Raw genomic sequence first — 25,832 nt, 5'->3', positions numbered from 1 at the left:
GTGACATTGCCTTTATGTGTGTGTGTGTGTGTGTGTGTGTGTGTGTGTGTGTGTGTGTGTGTGTGTGTGTGTGTGAGAGAGAGTGAGAGTGAGAGACTGGTCATCACTACATTAGGTAATCTGACCAGGCAGTGAAACAATAACCTTAAGCGTCAGCCGGATCAACAAGCTCAGCTCATTTGCACGGGACATGACAGATTAGGATAATCAGATCTTGTTTTTCTTACTAAATTAAGATGAACACAGATTAACTGGCTCTCCAAAAATAAACATCTATTTTAAAATCTGCACTGCTCATTTGGCTCTTGCCTTTTTTTTCTTATTCATAGATTTATTTGTCTGACAAATATCGTGTGATTAGTATAAGGTCAACCAATGTTGTTTCTTTCAATGTCAATGCCAATATTTCCAAATATGGGCAGCTGATGACCGATACGTCCATGTGTTTGATATATTTACTTCTTTATTTTTACATTTGACAAAATAAAACGATTTAATTCATCACATATTAGTATTCACTAATAGATGAACTCATATTAATATCAGGTGATTCCAGCTTAAAGTCAATGATTCTTCTTAGAACTGGATCACTTGTATATAATCTATGTGGCGTAACACTGCTTAATAAAACATCTCAGCAGGCTATCATTTGCTTTGTGTATTGTACACATGACAGCAATATGTCAACATTCCCTGTAATCCATGCACGCTGGTGTCTTCCCAAAGAAATATGCTGGCACACAGCGACTGAACAAGTCACTCATTCAGTAAATCACATTTCCATTTCCTGCTGGAAAACCAGCTAAATCCATATGGCATTGATGAACTCTCTCCTTACGCGATGGTATTTTCTAACGTGAGGAGGAAAGAGAAGAATAGAGTTGTAACTGTCAAAGCTTAATGCCTGATATTGTAAGAAGATAATACAGAGAGGATGGGCCGGAGAGGCGGAGAGACATAAAGACAGAGAGGGAGAGCTGGGCAGTAATTCTGACAAATCACTGATGCCTGGAAAATGGGAGGCCACAGGAGGAGGGAGAGCAGGCCAATCACATTTCAAGGGCAAATGTATTTAATCATCAGACAAAAGGAGAGTCCAGTTCAGACAAAAAAGGAAACTCAAGCAACCAGCAAGCCCCAATTACTCTGCTGCGACGATGGGGGTGATGACAACGATGTGGAGATAATGCTGATGAATATACGCCATAGAGCCATGTTGAGTGTATCCCTTCATGCCCTGTGAGCTGGTTCTTTTGACTCCATGCTGCACAATACTACATCTCCTTCGTGCGTCCTCATCATATAGAGAGCAGTTGTCGGTCCAGATGATCTCAAGAAATGTGACGGGGGGGGGGAAAGGAAGACAGGACACGTGGGATCATTCCCATATGGTGACCTCAGTCTCACACAGCCTCCATCCTTTATGTATGCGTAGCAAATATGGCTCAATACATGAAGGATTGAGATGGACTTATTCTATTTCACTTGAGGTAGAAGAAAAGCTGACTCTGGGCAAGGCTAATGTGCCTTCACTAATTGGTGCTCCCCAGGGCCTTAGCTCAGAACACAGAAAACAGCTCCAACCATTTATTTCTGCATCTGTCATCACGGCACAGCATGTTGCAATCACCATCATCCCAACCGCTGCCCTTGACCCTCATGAATCAGCCTGTCAACCCCCGCGATTAAGACACCATGTCAAAACTGAGCCCAGCTAAGTGCTGTCTGGGATCAAAATGCTGACGCTGGCCTGCGAATCAGGAATGTAGAGGTAAGGGCTCCTTAATAGTCACAAATTATTGCAATTATTGTACACTGAACTATATATAAAAATCTATCTTGAGAGAGTAAATGAATTGTCATTTCTGTTTACAGAGTTAGGAAATGTAAGTTCTACATGAGGATGGATAAATATGAGAAACAGAGGTCAGGGAGGAAAAAGGAATGCTGGGAGCAGAGTATTATTGGTGTGTGTTTATATTGGTGATTATTTGTTGTATGATGATCAACAGCTGGATATCTGACAGTTTTATCTCTCTGTAAAATCTAATTCCACCAGATCCCCTCTTATTCCCAGCAGGACCAGAAAATAAACATTAAAAAGAGGTATGGTAAACTGTATAAACAAATTCTTGTATCAAACCCAAACACGATTCTGAGCTGAAACAGACAACACTGTCCCGAGCATACATACGGTTTCTCTTCCTCTCCCCGTTGTTGCATTTTTCCTTCCAGTGCTGATGACACTGTGTGGATGTGATGAAATACTATCATCTATAAATAAAAGCTGTTACTATTGTTCAGTTGCACGGCGTGATGGGAGAGCAGAGAGGGAGTGTAATGCTGGGTAAATGACCAAAGGGCCATCCGACACTGTGGCAGAGCCTGACTCTTGAAACGGCAGTGAATGAGTCTTGGACAGCCACAGCAACAGAGCTCGACATTAGCTCATTAATGCAGCCTGCCGATCGCTTGCAGGTCAGCTGTAATGATGACTTACATAACTTCTACACACTGACTTTCTCTCTCTGCTCTACTTGCATGACGTCGACTCGGAGTCAATTAGACTGATCTCACTGTAGAACTAACTGTAGGATTCTTTGGGACTGGCAGTATATGAAAGGATGCTTTAACAGGATGAGAAACACACTTTGTTTGCTCTTGATAAAAGATTGATACAAGGCTCGGAGTTGAGTTCCGAGGTACATTATACACCATAGTTATACGCCATATTCCCCTGATGCCTGGGAGGCTAGAATGCTACATAATATCATTTTGAGACAATTAGACATTAAAGCTCAGAAATATGGCCGATGAGGCTCCCATGTAATAAAACCCATTTGATAACCTGTTAGCTAACTTTAGCCAACAGCCAACATCTACATTCAACAGCTTCCTAGATAACATTGCCATCTGTGGTACCATTTGTATGCAGGTATACCAGATATTAGGGGTCGCTCAAGGATACTTCGACGTGGTCACCGGGGGAAGTGAGGATCGAACCAGGTATCCTGGTCATCTAAGAGCATTTCCTTATCTGTAACAATGAGGGAAAACAGTTCCAAACCAAGATTTAGAAGAGCACATCGTCACCTTCGTCCCTGATGTAATGCCTTCATTCTTCACTTAAGACACCTGTGTATGTAGCCAAAGGAACGGGAAGATGAAAAATTCAGATGGGTGATTCAGGAGCAAGTGTAAGCAGATCCGCAGACAATGGAGGGGTTCCAGTTTTTAGCAATCGAATAACAGAAGGAATGGAAACTTGCAGCGACACACATGACAAATGGCCCCGCTTTATGAGGTTTGCATGTCAAGGCACAGAACGTGCCTCGACTAGTCATGTAACTTGGATCGATATTGAAGGACATTACTTCAACAAATTCACATCTGCAAACATTCTTTGATTAATCTATAACAAAAATTGTTTATCTGGAATTTCTCTGTCAATGATTAACGTCCCACAGGGTTAGCAAACCCAGGTCACATTAGAGTAGCATCCCAGCGTTTCCTTCGCAGGCAAGTGCCGACAGAATTAGGTTCTGCAGGTGGTGCTGCAGTCTGCCTTCTACAGTAAATCTGTCTGTCTGCTCCAGCTGATGTCACTTCACAAGCCATGGATCCAACAATCCTCAATAACATGCGTGCCAATGTATTAAATTTCTACCAATAAAATGTGCAAAATACTGGAAATTTTTGTCAAGAGGATGTGGAGACAAAGAGTTGCAAATAATGAAAATTAAACAACTGACATTCTAAGAACAGACATATTTCTAAAATTACCTACAAGAAATAAAATTTTGAGTTAATTTAATTAGATTAAAGTAATTTTAAGAGTAGCACAGGAAAGATGTTAACTTTGTTAGACTCATGGCAATATCAGCCAAACATACACGGACTGGATACAATTAAAATGTTAAGCACTGCAGTCAAAACACAGATTCTTTGAACTGAAACTCAGTCCTGGAGAAAGAGGGGACAGAGGGCCCAAGATTTTCAAATATTGCTGCGAAGACAAGTTATGTGGAGAGAACACTGCAGGAGCGAGCACGCTACTGATCACTAATGATCATTATTGGAGCAAACACTGCTGACATGGCTCACATCCTGTTTGCAAACTTGACTCCAATTTTGTCACAGCCAAGTATCTGAAAGGAATTAGTCTGAGTGCTGGGGACGAAACTGTGGGAACTGATTCTAGTTCACTGTCTTGTACTTATGAGCCTCTGAATTATTATAAATAATGTGTACACTCAAACCACTTGTATGAAGTAAGGGGGTATTGAATGCTGGTTTTTATGTGTTTGAAAATTAACATGTGACTCACGTCATGTCATAAAAACTATGATCAACTCTTTCATTAATGATTTGTTACATTATTTTAGGAATCGTATAGCATGTGCAAACAAAACATCTGGCTTATGCATCACCAGGATATACATATAGGGCATCTTGTTATCGACTGTTCCCATAAACCCGTGAATTTCTGCTCCCATTGATTCCGTATGTGTGAACACGTCCGTGCACGTGCTATTGAGGAGCAGGACAGAAGACCTCTCTCTGAACTCAGTTTTCTTTGCAGGCATGTTCACTAACAGCTGAGGCCGACAGGGGTTCTGCCCTGCTGGCCCAGTCATTAGCTCTTCCACAGCACGCTCCCAAAGCTGTTCTGCTAATGGACGCCAAATAACCCAGTCAATCCCTCCAATGCAAACATGAGGAACTATTATTCATACCACAATGGACGCATTGCTTCTTCTTGGCGATCCAACAATGTATCCTCATCTGTACAAACTACATTCATCAACCTTTGTCATTTATATCAATTTTATTAGAAACACAATACTCCATTTCAAACAGGACACCATACAGTAGAAACCACAACTATCTTAATAAGAATGTCGGAGTGTGTATTGAATAGCTAACCCCCCTAGTCCAACCCCACCCACTGCATAATCTAGAGAAATGCTAAAAGAGGTGAGGGGTTGACAGGGGTAGGGAGGGTAGTGTGTGTGTGTGTGTGTGTGTGTGTGTGTGTGTGTGTGTGTGTGTTGGGTTCAGGGACTTGATCTGGCCAGGGAAAATGGAGACACAGATTCACTGTAGTTGAGGTGAGGGTGTGGGGGGTGTCAGTGTGTGAGGAAAGCTGGCTGTATTACATCACCTTTCACCAGATCAGCCAGTAATATAATTCAATTGCAATAGCCAGTTTCAACCAGTAGAGGACAGTTGCTACAAATAGCACAACATGAACACAGTACTAGAAAGTCAAATCTTGGACCTGTCCTGAATAAATTTACAATGCTACTAAACAAATACCCATACACACCAGTTTTCAGCTGAAAAAAGTGGGTTGGATGTTAAGTTACAATTTAAATTGCTGTGATATAAATATATCATAACAAATGATATAAAAAGTTCATGTCAGCAGGGGTGTGGTTATGTTTATGTGATAACACTCAAGTGTGTACTGAAATGTCAGTTACTTTTATGCTGTAATGTCTCCACTGAGTTATTGCTTCTGGAACTGTATGCATTACACTGTATACATTTTTGACATGACTGGCACAACCTCACTTACAAACACAGCCAACAGCACTGCATTCAGTAAGTATAAATAATATTATTGGTTAATACCATCATTTCACAGAAAATTACGACTACAAATGTCCAGATATCCCTACAGGTGACAGTTAACAGGTTAGCACAGTAAATATGGTTATGTTCAAAGGTCTTCACAAAAATCCACAGTACACCAGAATTTTTATCGTATAAAAATAAGTTACAAATCTGCATAAATATTTTACATAGCACACTTATAAAATATGGAGATTTTTCTGACAAGGTAAAACAGTTATGAGTATAAAGATTTTTTTGTTGTTGTTCGTTTGGTGATTGTTTAAAAAAAACATTCATTAAAGTTTGTTTTAAGAAAAACATTCCTTAAAAGTTTTTTCTAAGAACACAAACTTTTTATATGGTTAGTCCCACTCCTCACCACACTTGGCTACTCCAGTCATTTCAGATATACAAAACTGTAAAGGAGATAAAAAGGAGAGGTGGAGAATCAGTCATTCTATCACCACTTCACTCCCCCGTTCAGCAGTGTGACAGATGAAGAGCGTCCCATCCCATACAGATAAACCTCCTATGCACAAGGATTTCCCCTTAAGTATCAAGTCCACAGATGAGTCCTTAGAGGCTGAGCAGACAGGTGAGAAAGACAGAGAGAAGGAGAATGAGTTGTTCTCAGTGTGTTATGAGAGAGATTACAATATGAGAAACGCCTTTATCGAAGATCTTCAGACCTCGGGCTGACTTCCTTTACATTCCTGTGTATTATTACAGAGCTCGAACAGTGCTGTGAAATACTGAAGATTCTTAATGAAGTAATATGCCCAGATGCCCAAATATGGATGAATTATTCAGTGTGCCTAGGGTAGACAGAGGTTCGTGGCTTCAAAATGACCTGATAACTCAAATAACTGGGCGCATGGGACCCACAAGGCTGAGGGTGATACAGTTATCAGACAATCAGCACAGTTCATCACAGCATATATGGAGTGTGTTCTGTAAATGAAACTGTGTGCATACTTTGATTACTGAGTCAAACATCAAGACTGAGGCCAGAGCACCGTGTTGTTTACATAAAGACACCAGGACCACGAGACCTTCAAAAACTCTTGATAAAGAATAACTGCCATTGTCACATTGGCCCGCCTCAAACCTTCTTCATCTTTTATTCATCACTTTATATCTGTGGCTCAATCAATTCTACTACTCGTCAATGTACAAACTACACATTTTCCATGAATAAATTTAGCAATTTAACTCATGAACTTTTAAGAAACATTTCAAATGAATATCATGACACAAATGGATGTGATTTTATTTTTTTCTGCAGCCTTTTCATTCGACGTTCAATCAGAAGAAATTAACACTTCTTTGCAGTTGATTCTGACTGTACATTTTATTCTATGGTTTGAAGAGTGTATACCAATAGGACTGAATGTAGCAAGAATTTTGCACAAGGCAGTATCTCAGGTCCTTTTTATCCAGTATCTTCTTCAAATAAATCTTTGATGGTTCATTTGTTGTTCACTGTGTTGGAATTAATAATGGTTAAATTGCTTCTGCAGGTTCATGAACATGGAAGTGTGCTTCAGCCTAAAAAAACAACAACAACAAAAATCACACACACACACACCATGGTTGGCAGTGTGTGTAGAATCTATATGTATAAATATATTGGATAACTGTAATACGTATATAAACATATTTAACCCGACACCTAACAGATGCACGCGTGTTCAACGGGTTCAGCTTACCTCCGCTTCAGTCGTTTCTGTGGAAGTGCTCTGGAAAGACAGAGGAGTTTTTGAGGAGAGCATTTTTTTTTAACCTACTGTTAACTTAAATGTTGCGGCTCTAGACACTATTAAATTATCTTTACCGGCAAATATTCATTTCCGTCAAGGCATTACTAAGTGTTAAACAGAATCTAATAGTCTTCATCCATAACTCAATTGACACTTTTCAAAATCATAAAATTTCCTTATAGATGTAAAAATAGAGAAATCAGAAAAGTAAAACCAGAAAACACAAAACTTGGACTATAGAAAAAAACAAAAAAACAAACTGAATCAGGGGAACAACCTAAATGTTTTTCACAGGAGTCTATAAATATATGATCCTGTGATAGAACTAATTTTAGCCCAGCATAACTTCTGACAAGATGCAAGAACCTGCATGGGGGAATAGTTGAAATATAATCCTAAATATAATCCTAAACTATGTCAAACCCAGTCTCTGTCTGCCCACTCCAATCCAGAGGGGTTCAGTCACCCCACTATATTTTCTGCCATAGGCACAGACCACCTCATTTGTTTAGGGATTTTATGCATTAGGACAACCTTGACATAAATTGGCTGAGTGCTGACGGTTATATTCAACTATGAAACCAGAGTCCAGCAGCAGCCCCTGCAGTTACTGAGCTTTCAGGTCTAATTAAAATCAGCCAGCCTATGTGCTGATCAGCACACTTGTGTGCCATATCTCTCAGTTTAGATGACCACTCTGTTATTTTAGGCACATTGTTCCCCTTTTAGGATTTATTTTAAGCCTTTTACAGTGTACCTTAAAGCGAAACTGTGAATGTAGAGAGAGAAGGAATTCTGGCGGAGCTGATAGAAGTCAAACCATGCATTCACCCTGATGAAATGTTGTATACTAGAAAAACGAAACATGTGCATGTTTTTAAAAAATGCCACCAGACACTTCTATATTTAACCATCTACCTAGTGCTGCATCACTACTTGAAATCCTCAAAAATCACTTCTTATCCTTCTCAGGTTTATCAATTCTAAGGTTTGCAAAAGTGAGATGCAGTGATTGCTGCTTTGAGTTGACGTTGTACCGAGGACAGTTTGCTTCTTCTTACAGAGACATCAAAACTAAAACAAAATGTGTTGTCTCTGCACTTGTCCCTTTCAAGCTGATTGTTGAAGCTGAGAGTTGGTGCCACCTTGTGGCGTCTGACAGTCACACAGCCATCCACATCAACACAGGTGTTGAGGGAAAGGCTTTTTAAACACTGTCTTTTGGTATGGAAATTATTCACCCAATGAATCCTAGAGATGTTTGGATATTTAAACATTGGGCAATATGTGTTAGCCTGCAGCACTATAAGCATTTACAGTATATGCATTTGTGTCTGCTTGTGTGTGCGCACAAAGGCGGTAACACAGAAATACTCACCTATAGATGTTTGGGTCTAGCAGCATGGCTGTGTCATGTGGTAACTGGGATAAGTGTACCACTTTAGTCTTCAGCTGAGATCGCTCTGTTTCATTCACCCACACATCAGGCAGTCTATAAGACAACACACATGGAGGACATGTAGTCAGGATATGAGGGAGAGAAAGCAGGGATGAGAGGGACAAATGTTCAATGGAGCAGGGTGAGAAAGATGGACAAGAGGTTCATTGAGTCCAGCGCATTTGTTAACACCTTTCTCTGGACACTAACTACAGTTCCATAAGTATTATTGCTGTGAATAAAACACTGGAACTGACACATGCGCACAAGTGTGTGGACCTTCACAGACAGTTAATTAATAAGGGATGTATGCATGTGAAAAATGATCAAATGTGACAGTGGCTTAAAATACCAGACACTTCAAAATCAGAGAAACCTCCTCCCACCTCTTGAACCTTAAGACAAAGGAAGGTGAAGTTAAGAAGAAAGGCTCGCTTGCTCGCGCACGCACACACACACAGAGTACTGTTGAGCTCAGCTGCACCTTACTGTACCTACATCAGTGTGATCCCCCGTGAAAGAGGGGAGTGTGTAAGCACTGGCGTGGCAAGCTGAGGTGCAGAGGAAAGAAACAAAGAGCTTAGCGAGTTGACTGTGATTTCCCTCCCTCCTCCAGCTCCCCCCCACCCGTCTCCACCCGTCTCCACCCCCAGCATTCCCCCCGTCACTATGTGCGTCATCACAGAAGCCCCAAGAGATGCATTTTTACTGACACACACATACACACACTGCGGGCAGCGAGCAGGCAGCCACCCAGCCAAATCACTTATTCACATGCCTCATCAGCCCATTCAGTGGGGTGGTGTGCAGGTAGGGTTTCACAATCACATGCGGAACATTCAGTGTAACTGGATGCAGGTAGGGATGGAGAGCAAAGAAGAGGAAACTAGGATAAAAAAATAAAAGGACAGGAATTGGATAATGGGGAGTGAGGGAAAACAATGAAGCGGCACCTCCATTATACGGCAGTTAAAAATCATGCTTTAGCTTGTTGTAGCACCCTTAGGGCACTTGGTAGCACAGTGCATGTGCCACAAAGCACAATTTGATAAATAAACAAAAAGAAAAGACTTATGGTAAAATAGAATCCCCAAGTGAATTTTACCCCTGAATGTTAGTGTAAAACAAAAATGCATCAAAAGACCTCAACTGCACAACGACCAGACAACATTCGATTTTCTATTAATTTTTAATGAGCACTAATAGGACGAGAAAAAAGTCCTCATAAATTTGGGGGAAATTGCAAGTTTTTTGCAGTTATTTTGTTCTGTTGAGCATTGCAATCCTATCTCTATCCCCTTAAATGGTGGGGAGACGAAAGAGAAACTTGAGGAGTCACGGTAACATGATGAGACAGCCCTCTTCAGAAGGAGCATTAAAATTTAGGTTATTCCTGAGTTAGTGTACTTGTGTGCAAAGCAAACCTCAAGGAGGACCTGCTGAGTGTAAGCGTGCAGTAAACACCACACTCAGTTGTGTGTGCACACAGAAACATGCACTTCCAATTCAGAGTCACCCTAAACATGTCAGTGACATGCTGTGGTAGTGATGAGTTTTTACATTCTTTGATGAGGCACATTGGAGGGCAGCACTAGTAGAGGTCAGGATGTCAGCTCATATCTACTTGCAAAGCGAATTAAGCCTAAAAGAGTTCTTAAAGCACTGATGTCTTGCACTTGCATTTGTTAGATTTGCAGGTACACATACCAGGTTCAAAAGACTGTTTTACATTGCCAGTGTTGCAGCTGAAAGAATGAACTTCACATCGATTTACACGTCATTCGAATACATCTAAGCACCTGGTTCCTTTTATGAATACACAATTGATTATAAGGGACAGCATGGCTCAGAGGTAGAGTGGCCGTCTCGCAACCGAAGTGTCTCTGGTTTGATCCTCACTTCCCCCGGTGACTGTGCCCAAGTATCCTTGAGCAAGATACTGAACCCTGAATGAATGGATGGATGGACAGTTGATAATAGTTGGGTCTCCTGGTGCTTTAATGATGAGGTAGAGATACTGATAAACTTATTAACTTGCACTCACAGTTGGTAAATGCCAACTCTCCTTCCTGGCGTTGGCTGAAGAAACTGTTAGTTTTCTGAAGTATAACTGATTTCCATGACTCATATTTGTTAATTTCTTCTTGAGGTAAGTATGCAGCTCTAGATCTCATGTTTGTGATTAGTCAGCTGGTGCCAACACCTCAGCTTTTACACAAGCACCCTCACATCTTTACAAAAACCTGGGTTCATGCAACCAGTTTAATATCCACCCTCATCATAAGTTATTTGTGACTGCAGTTGGTTGGTTTTCTTTAGCTGGCTCACTAAAAGAGGTCTTGGATAATTTGAACTTTCTTGGTGATACAGGCCCCAGGAAGACATCTCCATCCATCCAGTCATACCAAGTCAAATAAAGACAAATGGATTTGTTTTATTTTCCAGGGGAGACTTGCTTCTTTATGAGGCAGAAATGTATATTGTGAGGGAGGCCTCCTCGGGGAGAGCTACTGGGGGTGCCTGCCAGAGTGAAGCCCAGTCTTCCAGTCTGGTCTGATGCTTGGCTTTGAGTCTAGATCCTCCGGCTTGTGACAGGAGCCATAAGTTCATCACAAAGCAGCCTAGCGTATATTAAATCGCAAACATATTACATACAGTTTTATTTGGAACTCAGCTGAAATGACAGCAGGAGTCTAGTGTCCTAAACTACATCACACTGCAAAGCAGAGCGGCACAAGAGCTGATTCAGGCTACTGCACCATCAGGCAAAGCTAGCAAAAGAATAGAATTCACATATTTCAAATGAGACAACAGATAGTCACAGTTTATTCAGCATTTCTTTAGCACTTTTTACAGTGAGCTGCTCTGCTACTACTCATGGGGTTGTATTCAAAGTTGAATATCATATGGTTGAATCAATTTTGACTAACACAGACAACTGCTTTGTATAGGACTCAAAAACAAAAGATCAGCAACATTTTATAAACTTGCAGGTACTGAAATACCATGAAGTCAATACTTGAATTAAGATATGTTCCAATCTTTGGCTGATTATTGAAGAGAGTCTGCACTATGTATAAAATATTTCCAATAAAATTTTACTCATATTAAGCTGCTGGCAGGCGATGCACTGAGAGTTCTGAATGGTTCAAATTTGTCAGTTACTCATTAATCCAAATGGAGTTAATAATTGTCGGGCAGAAACTGAATGGTTTGCTCTGGCATTAATAAACATGACTTCCGACACTCACATGGCTAATAATTGATTAAGACTGAGAAACATCCAGATTTACACACAATACAGGACTTGACTTTGACCTTGGTGTAGAGGGTTGTTGCCTGACTGACTGGCCCCCAGATTGGTCCTCACTCTGACAGTCAACACTGACACAAATTCAAACACTAGATATTAAATTGACCAGCTACAAGCAAAATAACCAAGACTCATGTCACAACCAATCAGCCAGGTTGACCTCTTTTCCTGAGTGTTCTCATCAGTGTGAGGATGCTGACATTTGGACTGGCACATGCAGCTTTGCATATACTAGATTATCAATTTAGAGCAAGGAGGAAGTCTGTGAATAAGTTTTCGACAAACTCATGGAGCAGCAACAAGTTTATTATATTAGCCATCTACAGCTGATAAAATGTGCAATCTATAGCTGGAACTGGCAAAATCAGTAGATGCTGACAAAACAGGACCCTGCTTTTGTCATTGTCTGGCAGAAAGGACCAACTGCTCCAAAAAATAAGATAGATTTGAGTAGTGTTTGTGCCATAATGAATCCCTATCGACTGAATTATATGGTATTCCAGAACAAACAGCTTAACGGAAAAATGGTAACTAACCATTTGATATCAATAAAACATACCTGAAAGACAATGCAATATCCTCATCTTTTACGATATAATATATGCATTCCCATGTTTTAAGATAGCCCTGTGTTTTCCTTGCCAACACCCAGCCATATTTCCCTTTTCTGTCTTAATTCTCAATATAAATCTTCATATTTGTCTTCCTGTCTGGAAATAATCTGAAGTCTGTCCTGATCACCATACTTCATCTTTTCTTCCTCTCACTCTGCCTCATTATTTCTCTACAGCATAGGATTTAACTCCCACATGCGTGGCAGAGAGGAGATAGCAGAGGTGGATCAGAGAGGGAAAAAAGGAAAGAAGAGGAGCAAGGATGAGAGGATGAAGCATCAGAGGGCCGGAGAAACAAGGATTTAGCTACCCTATGTTCAGTGGAAGCTGTCAGCTCCAATCTTCTTCATGATGCATCATCTCTGGGCTTCTTTGTCCGACACTATATATGTTCCCCTTTCCCCCATAGCCATTTCTCTTTTTCAACCTCCTGTTCATCTTTTTCCCCTACCCTGCACTCTTTTGTCATCTTTCTTCCTCTTTCTGACACTCATTCTCCTGTTCTCTGATCATCTTTAGAGGCCATGCAGTCAAACCCTTTAACGGGAGAAGTAGTGTGGTGGGAGTTTACCCTGAGCAAGAGCCCTGCTGAGGATCATACTATTCTGTAAAGCTCACGCTCTATGAGTCAGAGCCTTTTCGTAAGTACAGTGCTGAACCTGCCTGCCCTTCTGCCAAAATGTTTGAATGAACTGGCATCAAGGTTCAACTCCTGAGCTGTGTCTAGTTGGACTGAGCTGGGAATACTTCTGTAGCCATTGAGGAGCGGTCAGAGCTGCTCAAACCCCCTACAGACTGCATTCAAATTCATACAGAGTAGGGCTGGCTGGTACCTAAGATGTGTATCACAGTATTTTTTAATTAATATGATGATTCTAGAAACAGGTTTCAGTCCCATTATTCTATTATCAGGACAGGAGTAACTTCAACATAAACATAAGTAAGTTTGGCTTGGGCAGCATCTATTTTTTCATACCCTCACACCCCTCCTAACATTTCAGTGGGGTATACAATATATAATGGTATTTGAGGTGTGCACAGAGCAAAACTTACAGCTTTACAGGCTCAGTCTACACAGTGAGCAAGCATGTGCCTGACTCTTGTAGATGTGGCACTGAGTTGCTCATTTATAGATCAGAGAGATGTAAAAGTTATCTACAAATGTGCATCTCATCTGCTTAAGACTAATCCTTGTAGTCAAACCCTAACCCTAATATAATCCCAACATCTATCATGACATGGATGTCAAGTTTTATGATATGCAATTACTGTTACTCGGGAGAGAGGGGTATGATTTAATGCTACATTCATTTGAGTTTGAAATTGCCACTGTCACCATTTTGGTGCTTGTAACAGACACTTTTTACTGTTTGTGGTAAATTTGACTAAATCCTTTTTGCTGAACTAGCTTCAGTGATGATACAACATCTAATAGAACTTATATGAGATATATCTGACCTACAGATTACAATATGAGCCACATCATGTGCTGATTATATGCAACAACAGCCGCAACCACTGGTGCTCCTTGCTGAAAATTTTAGGAGCGCCAGCACAAACTTTAGTTGCCCAACTTTAAATCATTTAACACAAGAAATAAAAATTTGTTCCATCTTACCAGTTGTATTTTAACCTAACAACTGTTCTGTGTTAAATTGATAGACATGCTAAGGATTATCAAATCTTTTAAATCCTTGTAACATAGCGGAACAGTCATAGGAACAGTACACAATTTTTTTTTCCAAAGTCATTGACATATTTTTTAGCATATTTCATCCATCTATATTATATAGAATTTAAACCCGATGACTGTCTGTACTTATTTGAGTTGGAGTAATAGTTACAGAACAGGCAGATGAACCAGTTCCATGATTCATCTAGTAATGAGACCACTGCATCACTGGTGGATTTTTGTCCTCCAGTCAACGCTGCTATGCTTGTTACACCAGCACATATCTTTTGCTTGCCACTGTGGCTGACAGGTTGAGCACATCACCAACCATTGTCCAAAATCACCCATACTTGGTTGGTTGAAGGTGCCATTTTCCAACCCTGATAATCTGGGAAGATATATTAATGTGTAATGTTAAATGTAGGGGTAGTTGACTCACATGTCCTCAGGTGTCCAGTGTAGGAGAACTTTCACCTTTCCAGAACCCTCTTTCCTTCTGGCAAGCACCTGCACAGAAACAATCAAGCAAAGACTGACTCAAGTACACAAGCAACTAACCTCAGACCACCAAAATGTAGAAAAGTACAGTTAATTTAAAATGTCAAAGCATCTAGAATTTTAGAAGCATCTGATTTGCATGAATGCGTCAGGTTTGGCTGTTATTGCAACATTCTCCCTTGTCTGTTGAGAAGCAGCTTCAAAGACATGCCCCAACCCCAACCCCATCTCTTACAAATAATGAGTCTACATGCTTCAAACATCTCACCCCATCATATGGTGGCTGATCTTTACAGTAATAAGTAATGTGAGCATTCTTAATAATGTGTGTGAGAGCTCAGGCGGATTTCCATCTTCAATGGGTTCTCCCCCTCTTACATTCCCCTGCAACATACTTTAATACAAATCCAGACAAGACTTATGCATATCTTAGCCGAGAACTGCTTATCATCGTTGACGTTCCTGTCAGTTAGTACAACAGACTTGGAGTAAACAGTGAGCAGTTATCACTAACAAGTCACTGCACTTGCTGTGGATTATGTCAGCACCAGAGACATTTCATCACTTCAGACAGCAGAGCGTCTGAGGGAAACAAGCTGATACTCCATCGTTTGCTTATCTGTGTTTTGATACCTGGTTTAACTATACACTCAAAGGTAATCAAGACTGGGTCTGCCAAAACAACCCCAACTACTAACTTCTAAGACTTTCTACTTGTGAAAATAAGGTTGAAACAAAAACGGATTTTCTGAATAGGTGACCATTTTCTTTGCATAACATTTCATCAAACATGCTGTGTCAGTTTATAGTAAAACTGGTCTGGAATTCACACAAATATTGTCAGTGGGGAAACAGTGTGCTAGAAAAATAACCAGGAGTGTCAAAAATAGCCACAGATTTAACCTCTTGCGTCAATTGGCCCTTTTATGTTCGGAATGTCTATTTTTAGGATGTTGAATGAGCTCACATGTGAAGAAGTTCTCTTACGCACATGAGTATCTGAAATTATTTTTGTGACTCGAGGGACTGGCTGCGGCTTTGACAGAAACTGGTTTGAGGACAGGAGGGAGGAGGCTCCACTAAGACAAGAGACAGACAAAGACCTAGAATCTCTCCCTCTCCATTCGACATTTTCATGCCCTCCCACTTCTGAGCCAAAATATGTATCCATTTCTTCAGTTATGATTATGTTTCATTTATCATTCTGATCTGATAAACCACATTTTTTATACATAAGTTTGTCTTCTCTCCAGTAGGAAGAGAAAACATACTTACAGGTGGTACTCCTGAGAAAAGACAGACACATGTATGAGATCAGATCTATATTTACATTCTGATTTGCTTTCAGGTAAAGAGCTGTCTGGCACACGTTTGGAGGAGGGCAAATTGGACACAAGCATGTTTAGTTAAAGACTGATTAACTTAGTGGAAGAAATAATTAGACTGGGTTCGCACAAATGAATTGTGTTTTTGCTGGCCATGTGCCTTTACATTTGTCTGTGAGAAGCTTAGCAAAAAGCAGCCAAGTTGGCAAATCCACCCTGTTTTTTTACTGTAACGCGCTGCTCATGCGTTAAACATTTAAGTGAACTACAGGAGAACGTGGGAAGAAACATAGCAGCGTCTGATATTGTGTCGATGTTCTTAAAGAATTACCCTATTTCATTATTATCCAATTTGCTCACATTTTATTTAGAAACCCATAATAACAAATTAAGAGTTTGTCTTGAGGGGCTAATACAAAATTGATACTCAGAACTGTAAAACATTGTGTTTTTTCTTTCCATTCTTGTATCAGAATATTTAAATATTCTTAGTTCTTTGCCCTTTCACACTGTGTTCATTGTGTATATGCATTATTATATATTAGAAGCATCAAATTGACATAAAAGCTCAATAATGATCATATTTCTGGAGAAAATTACTGTCGAAAAAAATCCTTTATCCATTACACTTCAGAGAGAAAGTTACAAGTCTACAGGTCCTAACCAGCTCATAAAATAGTTTGTAACTCATATTGTTCATGTTTAATAATTAAGTAATCTGTCTGTCTGTCTGTCTGTCTGTTCACCCGCCTCTGAGTTTGTCTCAGCTTTCCATCAGGGCTTGACGAGCTCCAACAGCCCGTCCATCCACACTGAGAGGACGGTTTGTCTGAGTCAAGAACAAGGCCTAGTTACAGAATTAGGCTGAACCCTTTGTGACTGTAATTGACTGAACCATATTGCAACATAAATGTCTGATGCCCCGCAGCAAAGCAGCTGCTTTACTGCTCTTTAGTTAAAAATGCATAGCTGTTAACAGGCTCCTTACAGAGTCAGGTTAATAATCACAAGTCCAAGCCACGTATGTCAAGGCTGAAGTTAAGGAAGTAGGCTTGTGTGTGCCCAGCATGGAGTGATTTGTGAGTTGAATGGTTTCATGATGGCAGTCAGTTCATTAAGGGACAGATCTGGTCATTTATAGACCAAAGAGAGGGAGGTAGGCAGAGGCAGGCAAGGAGGGAGAACAAGACGAAATAGGGAGTGAACAGTGAATAACACTGTGGCTCTAAAACAAGCCAGTGAAAACTGCATAGCCAAAGCTGGGGGAGGCCAGCCCTGTTGAAACAGGGTGCTTGTCTGGTGTCACAGGGTCAAGCTGTGGATGACGCAGATTGGCGCAATAACAAAAATATCCCATCATAAACATGACTGACTTGCTCTGGCGTGTCAGCAGGCTCACTGGCCAAACTCCACAGAACCCCTACAGCTCTGCTCCATCCCCCTCGGCCTGGGAGGGTCCACTGGGGCCTGAGGTCTGACACAGCATCACAGTTCTTCTCACCACAATCCTCCAGGGGTAGACAGAAGCAGAACCTTTGCCAAACTGACCAGATCTCCTTCCGATTCCATGACCCTGACCCTCCGTTAACCCCTTTCTCTTGTCATCTCTCCCAGCCCCGGCTGGCTCTTCCTCCTTCTCAGCCTGTGTCCAAATATGCAGTTACCTCTTTTAACCTCTTCCCAAGCTTTATCTTCACATTTTTTTCCCTTCAGCTTTTCTTTTTAAATTCTTGGCTGGTGGAGAGCAGTTGAGGTTTGTGGGAGCAGAGCAGAAACAAGTTGAAAGGAACTGATTTAAGAAGAACTAAACAGTAGTGAGAATAACACTGATGGTAAAACTCCACTATCAGCCAACAGTGCTGCCTAAATAACAGTGAAAACCAAGGCCATTTATTCAATGGCATCAAGGTCTAAGGCTTCATGACTTATGTACTATAAAAAACAAGGGCTCTGCAAGGAACCCGGCTTTCACAAAGCTTACAAGTCTTCAGTTTTGTTAACACTGTCAACAAGGTAACATGATTTTCTAGTTGTTGAGGTTGTGCTGGGTGGTGGTGGTGTTGCCAGGAGTGCATTATGAAGAACTGACAGATGCTTCAGTTCTGCTCGCATGTGTGTAAGTAAGGTGGCCAGATAATATGAAACCTTTGAAAATTATGCACCACTGAAAACTACAACCTAAGTAATCAACTTCTGCAAATAGATATATTTCTGCTTTAAAATGCTACGAACAGGTAATACACTGTAAATTCAGCACATGTCTATTAAGTGCCCATTTTCAAAGTAAATGTCTAAGGAATAAACTACTACACCAAGTGTAATGGGAGACTGAGCTGTGTGAGTTTGTAAATAAGCAGTATTTTGGGAATTAGACACTAGATAATGACCCCAGCTTTCAATAGACATTTTCAACAATAGAAGACAGAGTGCTCCCTAGTGGAGCTACTTTGGAATAGTCATTCAAAAAATAAAAAATAAAAAAAAATCTGACACTTGGTCCATTCACATCCAACGTCAATAATCTTTTTTAAAAATAATTCCTTTACTAGACGTTTGAATTCAGTGTCACTGAGTGTGAGAATATCACTGGAAAACTTGTTTTGGTTGGGGTTTTTTTGGGGGGGGGGGGGGGGGGCGACTGCTCAGATATGGCCCCGGTTGTAAGGTACAAAGGCACTTAGGAGCTCATTATTACTGTATCACACACATCAGGTTAAGAATGAAGCAAGCGCCATACACAAAAACAACCCAATTTTCTATCCTGTGAAGCCTGATTCAGAGAAAAACAACGCCAAGCCTTCGGGCAATTCACAGGGTTCACTTCAAGTGCACTGGAAAAAAATCTGCAGTGAACAGAGGCGGATTTTCCAATAGTGATTCTTTCATGCCCCCTATTGTCCAAAAGGAAAAATAAAGAAGGAAGAAAATCATGTGGGTTTAACCATGACAACAATCATGCATTTAAAAAAAACAAAAACAAAAAAACAACCAGACTTGGTATAAGAAAACTGCAACCACTGCTACTATGTCATTTGACCAATACATCATTAGAAACATATTTGGCTCTTTGTTGGTTGACCATTAGTAGGGAGGGTAACAAGCGTGATGAATGGTCTCAATTTGTACATAACTCTTTTAAAACACAGTCTGGAACAACTGGTCAGCATCAAAGACCTCTATTCTGGAGAGATCTATGTCGCCTTTCCACAAACCTCTGTTGTTAAGATCAGACTTTTGATAGTCAACCAAGATTTCTCATTTTAAACAAGGAATGTCCTTCCAGTGTCACATGTTATTGACTGAAAACATTGTTTCAGCTAGTAAACGACCTCCACTGCCAGGTTAACAGCAGAAAAAATCCATCCCCCTATCCTGTCTGAATACTTCACACACAGGGATGAGGCATAATATCGGGACAATATTCCCTCCCTGAACAGGCTGTGTAAAAGAGGTTCAAGTTTAAACCAATTAAAATTATAACATGTAGCCAGGGACAAACACTAAAGGATCTCCATCAGCTGCACACACACACTTACCGTGCTGTGAAAGACCACGCTGTGGCCATTGCCCACACTTTCAATGTGAGTAGCAAGGTTCAGACAAATAGCCCTGTGGCGAATGGCATCCATGGTTTGTGCATCAAAGAAGTCGTGTGGCCTCGCTGGAAGGAAACGGGACAAACTCAGATCAGCTGCCAAACAAATATAACGGCAAGATTTTCATGTGGCATATGTACATAAAATGTTTATGACTAGTTTGTCTTTCTTTAACTAACCATAATTATTTTTTTCCCTTCATCAAAATTGATGCTGCAGAACTAACAATATCAACTTATTCCACCATCTCCTTCCCTGTAAAAACCTGCAACGTTGCTTGTTCTATTCTTGAACAGGTAACATCTTTGTTATGGGATTTACTGTATTGTGGCAGGCCATGTTTTATTAATGTTGTAATGCAGTTAGATTAAGATTTTCCTTTTTTACTCAAGTTAACAAACTTAATTTTATAAAACCGAGGACCAAAAGAATTCTCTGTTAAGACAAGGATGGTCTTAGCCCAGGATCCATGAATATCCAAGGAGAATTGAAGCAAATAATGGACTTAGCTGGAGACAACTGAAGATGTTTCACCTCTCAGAAGGACTTCTTAATGAGCTATAAAGGTGAAACATCCCACCAAGCAGCTATTGATCACCATGTACCTGGGCAAATATGCACCAACTAGTGGAAACTATACTAATAAACACCAAGGCCGTCTCCGAAATGCTGAACGGTCTAGGCGAAACAAGAACATGTTTCTACTTGTCTGTGTACACGAGTTCAATTTTGCCAGAGACATTTCAATTTGGGCTGCACGGTGGTGCAGTGGTTAGCACTGTCGCCTCACAGCAAGGAGGTTCCGGGTTCGAGTCCCGGCTCGGGCGCGGCTCTTTGTGTGTAGAGTTTGCATGTTCTCCCCGTGCCTGCATGGGTTCTCTCTGGTACTCCAGCTTCGTCCCACCATCCAAAGACATGCAATTGGGGACGAGGCTGATTGATCCTCTAAATTGACCGTAGGTGTGACTGTGAGTGTGAATGGTTATTTGTCTCTCTATGTTGGTCTTTTGATGGACTGGTGACCTGTCCAAGGTGAACCCCGCCTCTCGCCCGTAGATGCTGGGATAGGCTCCAGCCCCCCGCGACCCTTAGTTGGAATAAGCGAAAGATAATGGATGGATGGACATTTCAGTTGAGATTATTGTATAGACATAATTTATCATTGCTGACATGACGTTTCTGCATTATAAGCACATCCCAGCCGAGCCCCACAACCCGTTTTGACATAAACTCTTAGTTTGAGAGTTCAGATTGAAACCAGTTCAAGTTACATTCAGAGGAATAGTTAGTGCTCTTCAGTAGGTTATGATGCTTAAGGTAATAAAATGGTTAGGAGTTAAGGCAGCAGGTCCCAAACTTTTTCAGTCAAGGCCCTCTAATGTAATTGTTTTGAGATTGTCACTAAGTTCTCTAACAATGTTATATATGTCCTTTAGCATAAGTTCACGAGGGGCAACTGAATTGACTGTTACGTCACTCGTTTGTGCTTTTACAAGCACTGGCCAATTTATCTTGTTCTGAAGAGGAAATGGCATGACTGCGTCTCTCAATTGTAGCTATGTGATGTGTCTTGAAAGATAAGAGTTTTCGTGAAGCAGGGTTAAAACAAGTCATCTCGAACATTCCAGCCCTTTCATTTCAATGTGATCAAATACTGATTATGTCACTATTTTGGTTTAAACATTTAGACGTCAGATGGTGGATTGACCTTTGGAATTTACACACCAAAAGCGGTGGATGGCAGGTGCTACTTTTGGACCCTGCGCCCTTCTGCACCTCACTTTTCAGTTTGCCAACATGCCCCACAGTTTAAGGAACCACTGGGTTAAGAAATAAAATACATTTGCGTGTGTAGGTGTTTGAGTGTGTCTCCATGTAAACTAGATCAGGCTCCTCAAATAACAGATGCGTAGGTGCTTAAAAGCTGAGGACATCTGTTTTAGCAAAACTCTGTTAGTAAAGATTACAAACTGAATTTCAATGTTTCTGAAGTTGTACCCATGTAAAATCAGAGTGAGAAACACTTTGAGAGCAGGTTAACCAGTGTGCCTGTTAGGTACGTACGTAGGGAGCACCTGCGTTTGTTCTTGAGTTTCTTCCTCTTGTTGAGACCAGCCTTGGAGGGCGACTCCTCCTTGAGTTTGGCCTGGCTGGACATTTTGGACGAGCTCTGCTGGCTAAAGTGGCTGGGTACATGGCGAGCCAGACCGCCCTGGGAAGCAAAGCTGGCATTGCAGCCACCCACAACACACTGCAGCAGAGCAAAGGATAGTTACTGTACAACTCTGAAGAAGTCTGACAACAATACATTCATCTGAATCAGAAGAGTTGAGAAGAGTAACATCTAAAACAGAGCACGGCAACATGAATTAAAACCAACATCACAATTAGTTAAAACTTTTACCTTGTTTACAATTAATGAATGTTTGTTTCTACGCCTTTAAGTATACTGAACGATTAAATGTAAAGTTTTAACAAAATTAGGAGCAAGAGTTGGAGGGAGGTTCTAAATTTAAAAGGTATCCTAGATTTTCCACACAAATGCCCAGAACCAGCTGATAAAGATGCAATTTTTTATTATAGCTGAAAGAATTGCATTATTTATCTCATTTAAATTTCTTGGCAGATATTGCAAATGAGCTTTGATTCACAATATTAGACAGAATCATTATTCGTGTTTCATGATTCACATCTTCTCTGAAAGCATATTGAAATGGTAATTGTGCAATTTTTGCAGGGATCTGTACCAAACAAAGACATTTGTTTAGAATATAATTAGCAGGCTGGGATATCTCTGCAGGAAAAATGTAATGTATATTGACAGACATTCTGCCTTCAGCAATGGTCATACTGTGATTTCAATGAAAATTCTGATTCTTTGTTCAGCCTCATCTCAATTACGATAATCTCTGTTCTGTTTCAACAGCTATACGTTAAACGGTGAAGCCCTACTGAGACTGAAATGTGCACTGAAAACAACCGACAATTGAGGATTAAAAAGTGCTAACTACCTTTTATGTGAGGTAACCGTAGGGGTGAGGGAAATAATCGATTCATAGATGCGTCACGATGCGGACGTTGATGGGTCGTTATCGATTCGTAAATGTCAATAACCGATGCTAAGGTGGAACTCGGAAGTGCCGCCCGGACAGTCTATGGTGGTGCACTTAAGTGCAACAAGCTACTACAATGGCTGAGCATAAACTCCGACCCGCACCTGCTGGATTTAAGCGAGCATCTGGAAGCACTTTGGCTTTCACGAAGCCAGACAATATGCAAGCTGTGTCATACAAGCTTAAAATATTTTGGGAACACAACAAATGTGAGAAACCACATTACACGTTTCCACGCGAACGAGGAGGAAAAAGAGCCAGCTGAAGTTGTTGCTGCCAACCACAGAATTATTGTCCCATTATAAACCTGCGATCACACAGAGTAAACAAGATGCCACCTGTAGTTTGATTTACTGGTCAGATATGTAAAAATCTCAGCTGAGATGAACATTTCTCTGAGTTACTGGTTTTACCTTGAAGGGTTTATCTCCACTGTGGGTCAACATGTGTCTCTGAAGCCAACTTTGACTGGTGGACGGAGTGTTATACACCTTGCAGCCCTTCCATAGACACACAAACACCTGAGACAAAGAGAGACAGGCAGACAGAGAGATAGAATGCAAGAGAGAGTGAGGATTTGAACATTTTGGAGTTGGTTTATTTAATATAATGTCAATAATGATTCCCTTAGACAGTGTACATCAAGTTATAATCCAACAGTGGAGCTTTGAGACATTCTTGGATGCCATTTACAGATGAATCAATGGGTAGGTTTTCTGGTATCTACTTTGTCTTCAAGAAAGAAAAGGCCCATTTATAAATAAATTAAATAACTTCATCTCTAATTGTATTTAGCATCAACAGCACATATTTCAAGGTTTGGAAATAACCATCTCTACTATGAAATATTAAACTTATTTTGTTTGACGTGGTCTTAATATTGTAAATAAATCGAAATACTAAAGCATCATAATTTCTTGTAAGATGGATAGCTCATAAATGCAGTGTGCAATTTTCAGAAGGAACATGTCCTGTAATTTAGATACCTTCAATGTCTCTAGACATCAACTAGTCTACCTGTCAGAATGAATAAAGGAGATAGATAAGGAGTTAGTGCAAAGTACTGACCCCTCCTCTCTGTCCATCCACATGAATGCCCCTGATGTGCTCAGCCAGATCAGGACTGGAGTTAAAGTACTGTGGACAGAGGTCCCAGCAACAAGGGTAAGCCACCGTTTTAGCCCTGGAGGAGCTGGCGCTGCTCTGTCCCATTATCATGGCAGGAGTGGAGCGCCCACTGGACACCGTACTTTCCATGTCCATAAGGGTACTGCTGATACTATGAGATTAGAGGGGAGGATAGGGTTAACAGGGATACACATATAGGCACATATCGTAATTCAGCCAATAAGGTTACATCTGCATCGAGATTACATCTGACTATACAGTCATCCATGAAAACAAACAGTCATATTGAATGGACACTAAGTGGAATAAACTGTGGGTAGCAACTGATTTCCTCTACTTTACTCATGCTAAATAATTTTGGTAGCACCTTTCTGAAAAAACTCAAAGGCAATGATCTAATCATCACCTATACCAGATTTCCACAGCTTTTTTAGCCAGAGTTGTTGATTATAATGAGGCTGACATAGTTATATCAATGCATTTTCTATATAGAGCTGCACCTTTACCGTTGTTTTTAGGACGTGTAGATTGGCGGAGTGATATCAAGATGTGGTTTGAAGATGAGGCTGTCCTTATGCTGATAGTTTACCCACGAGCTCTTAACTAATTTTAACGTACTGTGAATTTAATAGTAAACGCTAAGAATATGGTCTTCATATCACTAGATTACTACAGCTCAAATAAAACGGAATGAGAGAAGGCGATTTATTTGTTTTTACATGGTAAAATGACAACAGAAAACAGAGGCACTACTACCCATTAAGTAGTGGCACAAATTAATTCGGAACTATTTGTCCTCTCGGCTAATGATGGGAGGACTCGCGGGACTGTCGCCGTTCAACTACGGGAAAAAAGGAACCTACCTGTCCTCGGAGTCCATGCGGCTCAACGGTTCCCCGTCGGAGGATGATATCTCCACACTCGGCCGTCTCTTGTCGCCCAGCTCCCCGTCTACGTTGCTGGCTTTTTCACCGTCTTCACAACCAGTTTTACTCTTATCGCAGTCCATCCCGGAACACCGGCTCTCCTCCCCCGTCTCCTCTTTAGCTTCTTGGCTTATGTTGCCATTTACAGGCTCCTCTTTACAGTCTACCGAGCTTTGTGACTCCGACTTTAACTCCGCTTCTTCAGGAGTAGCTGTCGCCTCCTGGTTGTCCGTTACGGCTGTCGCCGCATCGCTCGTGGCCTTGTCTGCCGCTGCGGCGGGCTCCTCTTCGCTGGCCTCCAACTCGACCGTTTTCAGTTCTTCGCTGCTGCCTGGTTCCTCCGTTTCCGGTTCGGCGAGGCCTTTTTCCGTCTCCTGAACGTCGTTTTCGGGTGTGTTTTCAAGCGGAGCATCGTTTTCAGCACTCACCGAGGGTGTTTCTTCTGCAGCGGTAGCAGCCATTTCTACGGCAGACATACCGCGGAGTACTTTCTCTATCACAATTACTCGTGGCTCCGTCCACGGCTCGGCTGGCTGTAAATCTGCCCTGTGATTGGCCAGAAGCGGCACGAGGCGGAGAAACTGACGTTGAGATTTAAACTTTCCATGTGTTTCTGTCAATTCAGAGAGGGAGGGGGCCTGGTTCCACTGGTTTTACAGGGGAACCCATTCTTTTGGGTCGTACTCGTTTGAGCAAATTACCCCCTTTTTTGTCTCTGTTATGTTCTTTATACTCCATAAGAATCCGTAGGCCGTGTACAAAAACAACCCCTTTAACTAACGACTATCTTGTTTGTGTCTATATATACACACACACACACACACATATAT

The 25,832-nt window shown here is 41.0% G+C and overlaps 1 protein-coding gene and 1 long non-coding RNA gene across 4 annotated transcripts; one reads left to right on the top strand and one right to left on the bottom strand.

The window, feature by feature from the left end:
• The first annotated feature begins 1,677 nt into the window (after nucleotides 1–1,677).
• On the top strand, nucleotides 1,678–4,073 carry LOC147259097 (uncharacterized). The gene is made up of 5 exons (XR_015116826.1): nucleotides 1,678–1,771; nucleotides 1,876–1,967; nucleotides 2,060–2,106; nucleotides 2,305–2,478; nucleotides 2,936–4,073. It is a non-coding gene; the product is annotated as an uncharacterized LOC147259097 (long non-coding RNA).
• Nucleotides 4,074–4,818: 745 nt separating this feature from the next.
• On the bottom strand, nucleotides 4,819–25,550 carry LOC147259096 (zinc finger protein aebp2-like). 3 transcript variants are annotated; one of them, XM_086209327.1, is made up of 9 exons: nucleotides 24,940–25,550; nucleotides 24,017–24,227; nucleotides 23,362–23,469; nucleotides 21,900–22,086; nucleotides 19,776–19,900; nucleotides 14,856–14,923; nucleotides 8,758–8,871; nucleotides 7,329–7,358; nucleotides 4,819–6,202 (listed from the first exon to the last, which is right to left on the bottom strand). In XM_086209327.1, exons 1-9 carry the CDS (start codon nucleotides 25,476–25,478, stop codon nucleotides 6,196–6,198), a joined length of 1,389 nt encoding a protein of 462 aa, XP_086065453.1. In that variant the 5' UTR covers nucleotides 25,479–25,550; the 3' UTR covers nucleotides 4,819–6,195. The 3 variants fall into 3 exon arrangements, with proteins under 3 accessions (XP_086065453.1, XP_086065452.1, XP_086065451.1); XM_086209326.1 differs by having other exon boundaries at nucleotides 4,819–6,035; XM_086209325.1 differs by lacking the exon at nucleotides 4,819–6,202 and adding an exon at nucleotides 6,209–7,167.
• Nucleotides 25,551–25,832: the final 282 nt, after the last annotated feature.

This window comes from Aulostomus chinensis, chromosome 7 (assembly GCF_037954235.1).
Source record: "Aulostomus chinensis isolate RoL2024-O1b breed Wild chromosome 7, RoL_Achi_v1.0, whole genome shotgun sequence".
NCBI classification, from domain to species: Eukaryota; Metazoa; Chordata; class Actinopteri; order Syngnathiformes; family Aulostomidae; genus Aulostomus; species Aulostomus chinensis.
Note: the sequence above shows the minus strand (reverse complement) of the source record. Positions and strands in the feature narration are given on the sequence as shown.